This window comes from Bubalus bubalis, chromosome X (genome assembly GCF_019923935.1).
Source record: "Bubalus bubalis isolate 160015118507 breed Murrah chromosome X, NDDB_SH_1, whole genome shotgun sequence".
Lineage (NCBI taxonomy): Eukaryota > Metazoa > Chordata > Mammalia > Artiodactyla > Bovidae > Bubalus > Bubalus bubalis.
This window is the reverse complement of record NC_059181.1, coordinates 81,443,091-81,455,933: the sequence shown is the minus strand read 5'-3', so window position 1 is coordinate 81,455,933 and position 12,843 is coordinate 81,443,091. Positions and strand designations below refer to the sequence as shown.

The window sequence follows — 12,843 nt, the reverse complement described above, 5'->3', positions numbered from 1 at the left end:
CTCAGAGCCCAGTACATTGTAAAGGCTCAATAAAAGTTAGCTATTACTATTACTATTTCAAAGTGGTCTTTTTCTAGCATAGTACAGTTATTTTATGAAGAAAGTTTTTTTTTTTAAACCTTTTATTTGCAACTCAAATCTTCTATGCCCACATCCTTAAATAAGTGAAGGCCAGAACTAGAAAGACTCTTGGAAGACCATCTGGTAGTCTAACCCTCTCTTTCTAAAGATGAAGATATCAGAGCTTAAAAGTGATCAGAGCCCGGGCCAGAATGCAGGTTTTATTATTCCCAGGGTAACAGCACTTCCACTACAATATATGGGCTTCCCAGGCGGCACTAGTGGTAAAGAACCCGCCTGCCAATGCAGGAGACATAAGAGAGGTTTGATCCCTGGGTCAGGAAGATCCCCTGGAGAAGGAAATGGCAATCCACTCCAGGATTCTTGCCCGGAGAATCCCTTGGACAGAGGAGCCTGGTGGGCTATAGTCCATAGGGTCACAAAGAGTTGGACATGACTGAAGCGACTTAGCATGCACATTCGCACTACAATATATTATGTAGTATATTAGCTTGTACATTGAAGATGCTTAATAAATATTCATTAAATTGAATTGACTCTGGTTTTAAGAGATTATAAATCTGGCTTAATGCTACCATCAATTTTCCAATTCAACTGGAAGTAAAATGTTAATGGGAGGAGGGAAAATTCAAAGACCTAAGAGGGATATGTTTAGCCAGAGGTATGGCAGAAGGACCCGGCAAAATCTCTCCTCTTTAGGCCATGATATGCAGGTAGGTTGGAGAGTAGTAGGAACCTCCACTGATCAATATTGATCAATATTTCCAGGCCTCTGTTCCAGGTCTTGTCAACATCGTACCAACTTGGCACTTACTGTGGTTTAAGTCGAGCACTAGTTTAAGAACAGGTTATGAGTTGGCCCCACCTCTTTGCTCCTATCTCTACTTCTATCTAGATTAGGTTGGAAAATTATTTTAAGAATCACAGCAGGTCCTTGGCATTTCCAAATCTTAGGATCAGTGTCAGTTATCTGTTTCTCAAATGGTAACTCAAGGCATGGTCAATTTGGTAGCAGTTTTACTCTTCTAGATTCTAAAACAATCAACTTGAACAAGGTAATAGTCAACAAAGGTGATTAACCCTAAAGAGTACATGAGCAGTGAAACACTAACAAGGAGAATCCTGATGCTACCACCCTCCACTCCCCTCCACAAACACCCATTCCAAGGGAGGAATAGATCACACCATCACATCCCATTTCTTCTTGCCTCAGAAAAAGTATAAGCAGTCCATGGAATCAGATTGAGCATAAACTGTGAAAAGGTTAAGAATATACCTGAAACTTGCCAGCTTTACCAATCTTCTATTTTCATTGGCATACTACCCATTTTTATTTTACAAGTATAATAATATAAGCACAATATGCAAATACTGATAACAAAGAGAAAAAAAAACACTCATAATCCCAGCACCTCAGCCCAAGCATTGTTAGCATTATAAAATATTATCTGTAGTTTATTTCTATGTGGTTTTGTATTTTTCACAAAGCAATGAAATATTAACATACATATCATTTTGGCTCCTCCATTTCACTTAATCATAAGCACTTTTTCTATGTTGTGACATAGACTTCTTAACAAACAATTCAATGTCCATTAAATGAGTGCATCAAGATTCCCTAATCCATTCTCCAATCATTAAGAGATTTAAATTGCTTTTTCACTTTCTGCTAATTTAAATAATGCGACAAGATCATCTTTGTGATTTAGCCTTTTTTCAATATTTTGGATTGTTCCCTAATAATAGAGTCCCAGAAGTAAAATTAATGGGTCAAGGAACATGAATGTTTTCAGACAACTCACTAAAAAAATAAATAAAACTAACAAAACACCAAAGCCCCATGAAATCTCTCCTTTATTTAATGAAAAGTTCTTCTGCTCCCATTTTTCCACCAGGGCAGAGCAGGACTCCTGGGAGGGAAAGAAGCCAGTGTAGTATCCTAGTGGCTTGCGAAATGGCAGAGTGGAATGTAGGTTCCCCTGTGAATCCAGCTTGCACGCACTTGCCCCAAATTGCCACTCAGCCAAGAAGCTAATTAGTAAAAGCATCAGGTGGGTGAGAACAGGTTCATGGCCTATAATGGCTTATATCATGTTTCATTTTTGCCCTTGGAAAGATCTGACAGTTCAAAAACATTCAGTTCCAGTGACCCAACATGGTACATTCTGAGAAATAAATCTGTTAATTTTCAGAACCAATCTTCAATATATTTTAAAGGCTATTTTGCTATATAGAAATAAGTGCACATGACCAATGAGCCTGTGTGTGTACTTCTATTTTCAACCACAGTTAAGGAGGCACATTTAAGGTCAGTCTTGTTTAATATTATATGACTAAGTGGCACCTGTCTTACATGGTCAATGTGTTATAGACAGAGGTTTATTTGCAGATCCAACCATAAAAGTCATCCAGTCTTAAGACAGAGGAGGCAACAGGGCAGAGATGCCCCTGGCTTAGCAAAAGCAGACACAACAAGCATTTCTTTCTGGGCTGCTCGGTCAGAGCTTTCAGAAGATGGCAGTTGCTCTTTCCATCTTCTCCTTGAAGAATTTTCCCAATCCATCTCCATCTTCCCCTTGCCCCCCAACTCTGCTAAATGTGGAAAATTAATTCTCTCTTCTCAGTCTCCCCACTGGACTTTGGACACATCTCTATTACAATACTTATCGCACCATATTTTCCACAAACATTTATTGAGCACTTACTATAGCCAGTTTCCCTCCTGGCTCAGCTGGTAAAGAATCCACCTGCAATGTGGGAGACCTGGGTTCGATCCCTGGGTTGGGAAGATCCCTTGGAGAAGGGAAGGGTTACCCACTCCAGTATTACGGCCTGGGGAATTCCACAGACTGTATAGTCCATGGAGTCGCAAAGAGTGGGACACGACTGAGCAACTTCCACTTTCTTTCACTTTACTACAGCCAGGCACTGAATAGGCCCTGCTGCTGCTAAGTCACGTCAGTCGTTTCCGACTCTGTGCAACCCCATAGACGGCAGTCCACCAGGCTCCCATCCCTGGGATTCTCCAGGCAAGAATACTGGAGTGCGTTGCCATTTCCTTCTCCAGTACATGAAAGTGAAAAGTGTAAGTGAAGTTGCTCAGTCGTGTCCGACTCTTTGCGACCCCATGGACTGCAGCCTACCAGGCTCCTCTGTCCATGGGATTTCCCAGGCAAGAGTACTGGAGTGAGTTGACATTGCCTTCTCCAGAATAAGCCCTAGAATGGATTAAAAAAAAAAAAAAAAAAGAAAGTAATACAGAGTCTAGTCCTCGAGGAGTTCCCAGACAAGCAGAGGGGGCACAATTCAATGGGAGACCAGAGGTATGAGCAAATAGCTCAGGCAATGCAGAGGATGCTGAAAAAAAAAAAAAAAAAAAAAACTCTGGGCCACCTGAGCAAAACTTCCTACAGGGAAAAATCCCATGAGCTGAATAGGAGAGGTGGAATCTGATAACCAATGTTGGGGAAGTTGAAAAGGGAGGAGTCAAAGATAGGTTGATATATATCTTCCAGAGTCATTAGCATATGGTAAAAGCTAAGGTCAAAGAGTGGGCTGGATCATACAGAATAGAAGCAGAACAGAACAAGGATGAAGCTAAGGATAGACTCCTCAAAAAAGTAATCATTAAAGAGTCAGGTGCTTTGCAAATGTGGGAGTGAGAGAGAAATTCCCTTATGTACTGAATGGCTTTTCCCCCATATACCTTTAATCGAGACCTTGCAGTACACTGCTCCAGGGTCAGAAGTCCCCACTTGCAATGCAGAGAAAAGAAAGTTCATTTTTATTCTTTTATGTTTCTAAGTATCCAGGTTGAAGTGAAGTGAAAATGTTACCCTCAGTCATGTCTGACTCTTTGCGACTCCATGGACTGTATCCCACCAGGCTCCTCTGTCCATGGAATTCTCCAGCCAAGAACACTAGAGTGGGTAGCAATTCCCTACTCCAAGGATCATTCCCAACCCAAGGATGGAACCCGGTCACCTGCACTGCAGATTCTTTATCACCTGAGCCATCAGGGAAGCCCCAATAGAAACCATTATGATAGGCTAAGCCAGAAATGGAAATTGTGATCTTAGAGGGCAGGGGCTGAGTGCATGATTTCCTCTATATACTTCCCAACACCTAAAACATTAGGTGCTTAATAACTGCCTATTGAGTAAATAACTTTCCAAACACTCTGCTAGAGGCAACAGAAAGAGAAGAAAAGGAATGAAAGACACAGAATAGCAATAACAATAATACTCTTACCTTAAGTTTCTCAGCCTTTCTTCTAAGGAGACAGAAGCTTTCACTTCTGTTATCTTATTCGTCCTTCTTCGCAGCTCTGTGAGGAAATAAAGCCTGATGTAATTAATTCCATTTTATTAACAGGAGAAGCTTAAGTCCAGGACAGATAGTTTTTGATAATTAATTTGACCAAGGTTCCACTCTGACTTACTCGTGGGGCCAGGATCAGAACCCAGGTCTTGTGACTTCCTGCCCCATGCTGTGTGACTAGACACAAACTTCTACAGAACTGACTCTCCAATTAAGATGACAGTTCCCAGGAGAAATTCATCAGGAAAGCAAATTCCTCTGGGACTTCAACAGTCTCTTGAGCAAGCCAGTGCACTGCACCTATAAGAAAAGATCTAAGACGTTTCCCCATACCAGCACTGCAATGGCTCAATGCAATCATTCACGGTGGTGCTCCGCTAACATAATCAGGAGCTCTCCGTTCTGTTGAACCCCTTTTGAAGGGAGCTCCATTTGCCTTCAGTCTGTTTTTTCTGAGTGGGGCTCAGGTGCTGACTACAGGTGTGGCATCCAGCAGGTGCATGGACAGAAGCCAGCATTTCGTATCTTCATACCAAAGGGCCTGAGTCACTCCCCAAAGGCAGCCGCTTCTCCTCCCTCTGATTTACAAGCCCCAGGAACCTGTCTTCACCGAGTTGCTACTGAAAAACAAAATCTAGACCCTGATTTCTCAGGAAGGGCTAAGGTGGAATCAATTAAACTACAAATCAGATAACCCAGCCAATGTCCCCACTTACTCTCCGAAACTCGTGCAGGCACAGGTCACAGGCATACGGCATCAGGGAATATATGTACAGAATGACTGTCCCCTACTAGTTACGAGGGAAAGGAGGACCACAGCAGACCCATATTACATATTTATTTAACTACAGGACACTTATTCTATTGCAAATGGCCTTCAACCCTCAGAAGTAAGGATTCATTTCCCTAAAAAGATGGAGTACAGTAGAAAGAACATGCTAGAAATTCTGCACTCCAATTCCCATCATAACCGCTCTACTTCAGGCTGCCATGGGAGAACCACTTAGCATACTCACAAAAAGTACTAGGTCGGAAAAATCATGACAGTGTCCTAATGGAAGCCAAGCTGAGAGCCTGAGGCAGACAAAATGTTCTAGGGAGTAAGGGGGGCGGTCATCAAATTTTTCTTAGCTCCAACATTTTTTTTTTCCTAAGAAAGCAATTTGCCTCCACCAAACACACACACACACACAGCAAAGAGAAACTAATTGTAGGAGAAAAGAACACAAATGTTACCTTAATAAAATGGTTTATTGTCATTTGTCGTATTTCTCCAATTCATATGGGAAACTCAAACTAATAAGCTTTGGTTTACAGCCCATGATCCACAAAGTAAAACTAGCTACTAAACTAAAATGTGATCACTGTATATAACCAGAGTAAAAGAAAAATCTGAACTGAAAACCTAAATGTAATAAAGAGGAAATTCGATTTCTTCAAAATAGGCAATCTAAATAATTTTCCCCATCTGTGATTTTTATCTTACTTTGCTATCACATGGAAAAGAATGTCATTAATTCAATGCAAATCCATGCCCCTTGAAAACAACCGAAATGAGTAAGTGATGTACTAATTAGCTTCCTAATGGGGAAGGTTTTATTTAATTGAGCCATTCTATAACAACCTTCATCAAAGTTTCCAGGGCAACTTCATAAAAGGATGTCAAACCTGGCCCATATTTTTATCCCCTTAAAAATAATTCTCAATGCACAGAAACACAGAAAGCTTATTTCTCTTCAATGCTGTTAACACTCAGGCCACTACATTTTCTGATGTCAGCAATCTCCTTCCCACAAATATTCCAAGTATGCACCACCGTCATTCTCCTTTCAATTATGTGGTTTCTCTGCTCCTTTACTGATTGAGTCCAGGCCTCTCGGATAATGAGAAGCATGTGCAGGGAAAATATGCTCTTAAAAAACACATACATCAGTTTCATCTGCATTATGGGTGGGGGGGGGCAATCATTTGTCCATATCAAAAGGATCAAAATTTGAAGCATGCTACAGGATATATAAAGGGAAAAAATAAAGATCAGCATCAATGCCTAAGGTTGGGAGGCAGTTATTGTGATCTGAAGCAACATCAATAAGGATAAAGAGGACTCCCCCAATCCACCCTTTCTAGCTTGGCCACATTTATATTTAATGTTATCTTAATGTTGCTTTGGGGGGTATTTAAGTTCTGACATACACATGGAAATGAGCCACGAATTGTGCAGCAAGCATAAATATTCCATCATTAATAAAAACCAGCTGTGTATAAAACACTACAATGGCTGGGTTTCAGTTACTGGCTATCATCAGTATGTGTCACAAGCAAATATTACTCAAAACTTTCTCCCTTAAAACACACACACACACACACACATCCACACACAGAGATACATGCAGAAATTTTCTTTACTCTTTTTAATTTTTTGTAAGAACTTTGAAGAACTCAATGATCTCCATGGCACATTCCAACTAATGTCTCTTTTTGAAGCTATTTTTCACCACCCCAGCAGATGCTGGAGTCCTCTGATTAGAACCTCAACTTATCATATAAATGACAATGTTGTAATTTTTTTTATAAAAGTCAAGAGGACCAATAATACAAATGTTTGGACAATCAATTATAGTCAGTACGGCAATTGAGGCACCAAAGGGCTCTGGATGTTATAAAAGAGAAAAAGCTCATTAAAAGTGAACACCTGCTCAGGACCCTATAATAAGCCTGCTCGGCCATCATGCAGACACCTTTCATCCAATGACCTCAAAGCATGTGCCCAATATGAAGCATGCCTAAACACCTCTGTGAAATATTAATATCCTTGCTTCCCAGAAGGGTAACTGAAGCTCAGACCAGCTAATTCATTTACCCTTGGTCACATGGCAAGTCAAAGGGTTGGGCAGAGAAACCCAGAGCCTGGCTTCAAGTCACGCAGTCTAATGATATTTCATGAGTTGGGGCAATAGTGAAAGTGACTTAACAAATGTCAAGGGCAGCCTACAGAGTTATTTTTTTAAGCAGATCTTCAAAAATCACCTTAGGAGATGTTAGCAGATATATCCATCTGCATTTTCCCCATGAACACCTATCATTAAAAAAGTTCCTATATTTGACTTGGTACTTTCTGAGTACTAAAAACCCATACTTCACTTTCCTATTCTGGTTAAATGAAATTTAATCTAATTTATGAAGAGCCTATCAAAGGAAAATTGAAGGACCATGTAACTGAACTGTCACTGTATAGTAAAGCCTCAAACGAAGAACCTCTTATGTGTGGGTCATCCTGCTTACTACCTATGTCTTTTATTTAATTATCTAAAACCCTTAGTTTCCTTACTATTATTTATTCTAGTTTAATATTGTTTTCAAAGCTATTAAAAAATGTGTGTTCTCTTGCTTTTTCTTTCTTGTTTGGGAGATTTCATAGTATACCCATATTTGTACTCTCCTGAAGGTATATCATGATACAGTGATTTAAGAACCATTGCTAATGATTTAGACAAAGTAAACAGTGAATGCTAGTTTTCCTTTTGCTTAAAAAGAATGGGAGAAGGGTACTAGGACGTCAAGGGAGTACACTTAAACGCCTTACTAGATACATGAACACCCTAAATTACAGAAATGGATTAGGGATTACTTATTAAATCTGTTAGTTTCTCCTGGCATTTGATTCCTCACATATACTCAGATTCTGACTTCATTCCTCCACGTGGGTTTATAAAGCTAAGTCTTAGGTGGGCTCTTTTTTAAAATTTAAAAGCAACAGTGTACATTTCTAGGACTCTTACTCTGTAAAACTCATAATAGTACAGAAACAAGGACTTGAAAGGAACTACAAAAAATGAAAGCAGGTGATCTGTTAGGATGATGGGATTCTTGATGAAGTTTTGGGTAGGGTCTTAGCTTTTTAATTTGACATGTTGCTAAATACAAAACACAATGCATTTATATCAATATATTGATTATTGATATATCCTTCGAGTGTTTTTCTTAATATATCCATGTGACTACATGATTGTATTTCTAACAACTGCTGCACCTCATTTAGTAGGAATCATTCACATTCACATTCACATCAGAAATCGAGGCCTAAGTAGAGAACCCTAAACTTTTGATAACTGGTTCTCAAAATCATCCTGTCTGATCCCCCACAATTTACAGAGGAGGAAACTTGCTAAGGGTGGCAAACTTAAAAGTTGGGCTCAGAACCAAGTCCCACTCACCAACAGGCTCACAAGGAAAACCTATTGTGCATTTTTTTATTTAAAATGGCATCAGTTGCTATTATTTTTGTCAGCCTTACTAGATACATGAACAGACTACCAGAAAAAAAATTTCCGAATCCTTGGGTTATTCAAATACAACAACTGGAATTTAAATCTTCTACCTATATGGGATAGAGGCCCATTTAGACTTCTCAAAATCCACGAAATCTGATACTGTTTCAGAAAGTCATACTAGCTTTCTTCTATGAGTGGATGTACGGTGAGGCTAAACGTGGCCAGCATTATTACAAGCCAGGATGATTTAGACAGTTAACTCCATCCCATGTAACAAAAAGATTTCCAAGACCAAATAATGGCCTCACTTATTCAAGCAATAATCATTACAACAAAATTCTAAAACCTTTATGCAATAAATGTGTTTCTGAGCAGTCTCAGTTAGAGTGAATTTTTACATATCAAGTCATAGTTCAAAGGCACTAACTAGGAAAGCTAGTTCTTTCAAAGAAAACTGTAGTGGATTCTTTTACAAAACAAATGACCTCCTATTTTCCTTCTTTTTCCTCTTTTCTTTCCTAGTTCAGATTTCGTGTATGGAAGGGGAGACGGCCCTCCTTTCTCTGTTTTAAAAGGGGTCAGAAACCCACCATGGAGAAGAGTAATGCCATATGGGCAGCTTGTTTAATGCCCCCCTTAGTTCCTGGGACCAAATTCTAACCTTTGACTTAGGGGTGGGACCCTAGATTTTGGACCAAAGTCCACAAAAGGAAGCAAAGAACCAAGAAGTAAGCAAGACTAAAGACAACACGTCATAGCAAACCAGCAACAAAAATTCCTGGTGACAGGAAATCAATGGAGCACAATTCTAAACAAATTGGTTTAGTCCCAAGCTAATTAACTTGTCAAGCAGATCTCCAAACCCCCTGAATCCATGGGGGAAAGAGGTGATGTAATAGGAGATTTGGGAACATTTACCCATTTACCATCCTAAAAGGCTCAGCTACGACCACACACACCTCTCTCCACCCCTTTCAGTGGGTTTAAGCTGGGCTTAATGGGTGCAAAGGACAATTTCTTCCAGACAGCCCCTAAGAATAAACTGTTCTCATGCATTCCAAATGCTCAGTCTCCATGGAAGAGGCTACCTGGTCACAAACATTTCTCAAGAGGGACTATATCGTCAACACCTCCTCATTGGTAACACCCCCACCCCAACAAAACAAAACAATTTCTAGCCATCCTGAGAATTTTGGGGCACTTTGGTGGGGAGAAAGGAAAAGAAACCTTAAGAAGGGAGTAGGAGAGTGTGAGAAACAACTCTTGTCTCCAAAATGGAAAAAAAGGCCTTAAAAAAGCTGATCAAAGGAAGAAAAGGGGGATGGGGGAGAAGGGCTGCTTAATTACAAAGACACCCTTTTAAAGAAGGCACAGGCCCTGGGAGAGGGCTCTTAGGAGAGGCACAGAAGCAGATGTACCCACTTAGAATTCTGGCACTCAATGGAACCTCAAGGTCATAGCATCCATCCCTCTGCTTTCTGAATAGACTGTTCCTAAGGCATTCTAGAAAGAGACTGATTCGGTCTTTACAAAACTTCATAAAAAGCAACTCCACAAAACACCTTGGTAATACATTAGTCTAATAAATCCTACTTCATAAACCAGAAATGAGATTTCAATTTCCAAATCCAAAACAGTATTGAATGTGAATTTTTAAATTCCCTAAAATCTTTTACATAGGTAAACAGATCCGCAACTTTCAAGCAAAAGTTACTTTACATATAAGCATGGTTAGAGATTTACTTCATATCTAGACTATGAAGTAAGAAAAAGTGCTTTCAATTTTACAGAGCCACAGACTTTTCCAAAGAAAGAAGTATCTTAAAATGAAGTATGATGTAGTGCCAGAAAGTGTCTGTAAATGACACTGGATAAACCCATACAGAATAGCTGGAACCTGAGTTATCATCTGTAAATAGATGCAACTACTCTACAACCACCTGGCTATTGAAATGTCCCAGGCCAGTTATAAAATGTAGTTTCGTCAGGCCAACTTTTCCTTCTCAGTTGATCTGAAATATGATAGCCTTTAAAATTGTCACCCTGTAGCATTCCTTCTCTCCTTCCTGCTTTCTTTTCCCCCACTGAAATCAACTAATGAAATCAGGTAAAAATATAAGAAAATAATTTGTTCCCCAATAAGCAATATGTTGCAGACATCTTGGTAACTGGTCTTTGAACACCACCATTCTTATAAGTTTGCCATGCTTGCTAGATTGGAGGTTAGGTGGGAGATGGGTGAAGATTTATCTAGCATCCAAAATGGTATTTCAAACTATTCTTAGCTACTAAATGAGGGTGCTGAAAGGTCTAACTCAGAAAGCTTCACAAAGGCTGTTCTGAGAAAGGACTTTTCACAAAGCCTAGTTCAAGGAGACTTAAATACCCTTAGCCCCACATTATGGAAGATTATGGTGACTAATTATCTTTCTCTCTGAATGGCAGAAGAGGGTTATATTTTTTAAAGCTTTAATCTGCCTCCCAACTTCCACTCTTCATCAGGGTGAGGGAGGACAGGGAAGAGGAAGTAAAACTAAATCAGATACTCCAAGGTATCAGAAAAATCCCTTCTAAAATACATGTCAGAGATTGGAAATGCCATTTCTCACAAACTGTCCTTTCCTCTCTCATTTAATCGTATTTAGTCCTTTGCTGCAAATTACTATTATATTATTACTAGCAGCAATTAACCAGGGATTGCTCAGTCTACAAAGACTGTCACTTTGTCTCTCAATTTTCTTTTCATTGGCTTACCCTGATAAAGCCATTCTGCTGCTGAAGCATCTGTGTACAGCGACCCAGCCTTGGGACCCTCAAGACACCTGCACGATCAGGCAAAACTAATTACTAACATCCATAACGCAAATAAGGGGCAACCCTTTCTTCATGACCACACACCTATACCTAAAAGAACCTATACCTAAAAGAGTATAGCACTGTAGATTACTCCTCCAGGCTAAGATTTCAAGAATTCACAGCCCCGGGGAAGAGGAGTGTGAGCTCCCACCCCAACCCCAAGCATTTAGGAAAAATGCATCTAACAATCTGAGATAAACCCAGACATTCCAGATGATCTAAACGTAGACTTCAAGTTCCCTCTGCTCTTTAGTTTCTTTTGTGCTTAATTACCTAGAGACCTACAAGGACCCCAGGAGGCAAGAAAGTCAAAGTGCCATCAAATAGTGGTACCCATTCGCATCTCCGTAGGACGGGGAAAAGAGCGCACACTCTTTAACCTATTTAACTTACTGCACATCCCGGAAAACTTGTGGCCAGCTGCAAAGAAAGTAGAACACAGGCATCCCCACGCAAATCTAGATCGACTCACTCACGCTGAGGTTATGATCAAGTTCATGCCACCATGGATTCCTGCCCCAATTCCCCGCGAAAAGTAACCACGCGTCTCCTACCCCTGAAGGAAACGAAGACACGGTGACGACTCTGCTGGCGCAAGTGGCTTCGGTCCCGGGCCAGAGGCCAGGGGTAGGCAGGAGGGAAGCCCCAGCTCCCGGCTGCTCCCCTCCTCACCGCTCCGTCCGGTCTCTCCTTGGTGGCAGTGGACAGGCAGGATACCGGGCCGGAGGGTGGAGCAGCGGATGGTCGGAGGCGAGACAGACTGGAGGTGGGGGTGGAGGGGGCGCTGAAAACTAAGAGAAGATGAGGCGAAAGGGAGCGGAGATGGAGGAATAAATCAGGGGGTCTACCAGCTTAGGCAGCTAGAAAGCTCCTCGGAAGGAAGGGGCGTGACTGCGATGAAGGCAGCTCCTGGGCAAAGGAGCTGGGAGCTAGGGGAGGGGGACGAACGGGTGGCTTTTCTTCTTGCGGTGAGCGGCTAGGACCGCCCAGGAGCCGGGGGGTGGGGCGGGGAGCGGGGTGGACTAGGCAGTGGGGCGGAGAAGAGGGCGGGGAAAGAAGGGGGGGAGTCGGCCAGGACCCCGGGCGGGGGGGGAGGGGGGCGGAAGAGGGGCGGGGCTAGGGGGCGGGGAAGTTCAAACAATTGAACGCCCGGGTCCGATAGCTCCGACGAAAGCGGGGACGCTCACTCTGGAAGCCCACGAACGTGGCACGATTCGGTTATAGTAGCCCCGAGTCTACGCAAGAACTGGCTGGGAGGAAGGAAAGACTTGTGCAAAGACTCCAAAAATAGTGTGCGGCAACAGCGGAGCGGAGT

The 12,843-nt window shown here is 41.5% G+C and overlaps 1 protein-coding gene across 7 annotated transcripts in view; it reads right to left on the bottom strand.

The window, feature by feature from the left end:
- The window catches only part of AMOT (angiomotin), a 66,261-nt gene extending 53,743 nt beyond the window's left edge, over window positions 1–12,518 (bottom strand). Inside the window, exons 1-3 of one of the 7 annotated variants that reach the window (XM_006048215.3) lie at window positions 12,083–12,518; window positions 4,523–4,701; window positions 4,333–4,408 (exon numbers count right to left, since the gene is read on the bottom strand). Coding sequence is in view for 1 of the 7 variants with exons in the window: in XM_006048216.3 (XP_006048278.1) it covers window positions 4,333–4,408; window positions 11,922–11,928 (83 nt within the window). In the remaining 6 variants the exon portion in view is untranslated. Of the gene's footprint in view, window positions 1–4,332; window positions 4,409–4,522; window positions 4,702–4,734; window positions 4,792–5,637; window positions 6,964–11,921; window positions 12,057–12,082 lie in introns of those variants that run through there. The other 6 variants (XM_006048214.3, XM_006048217.3, XM_006048216.3 and 3 more) reach the window with 6 other exon arrangements.
- Between the last annotated feature and the right edge of the window lie 325 nt (window positions 12,519–12,843).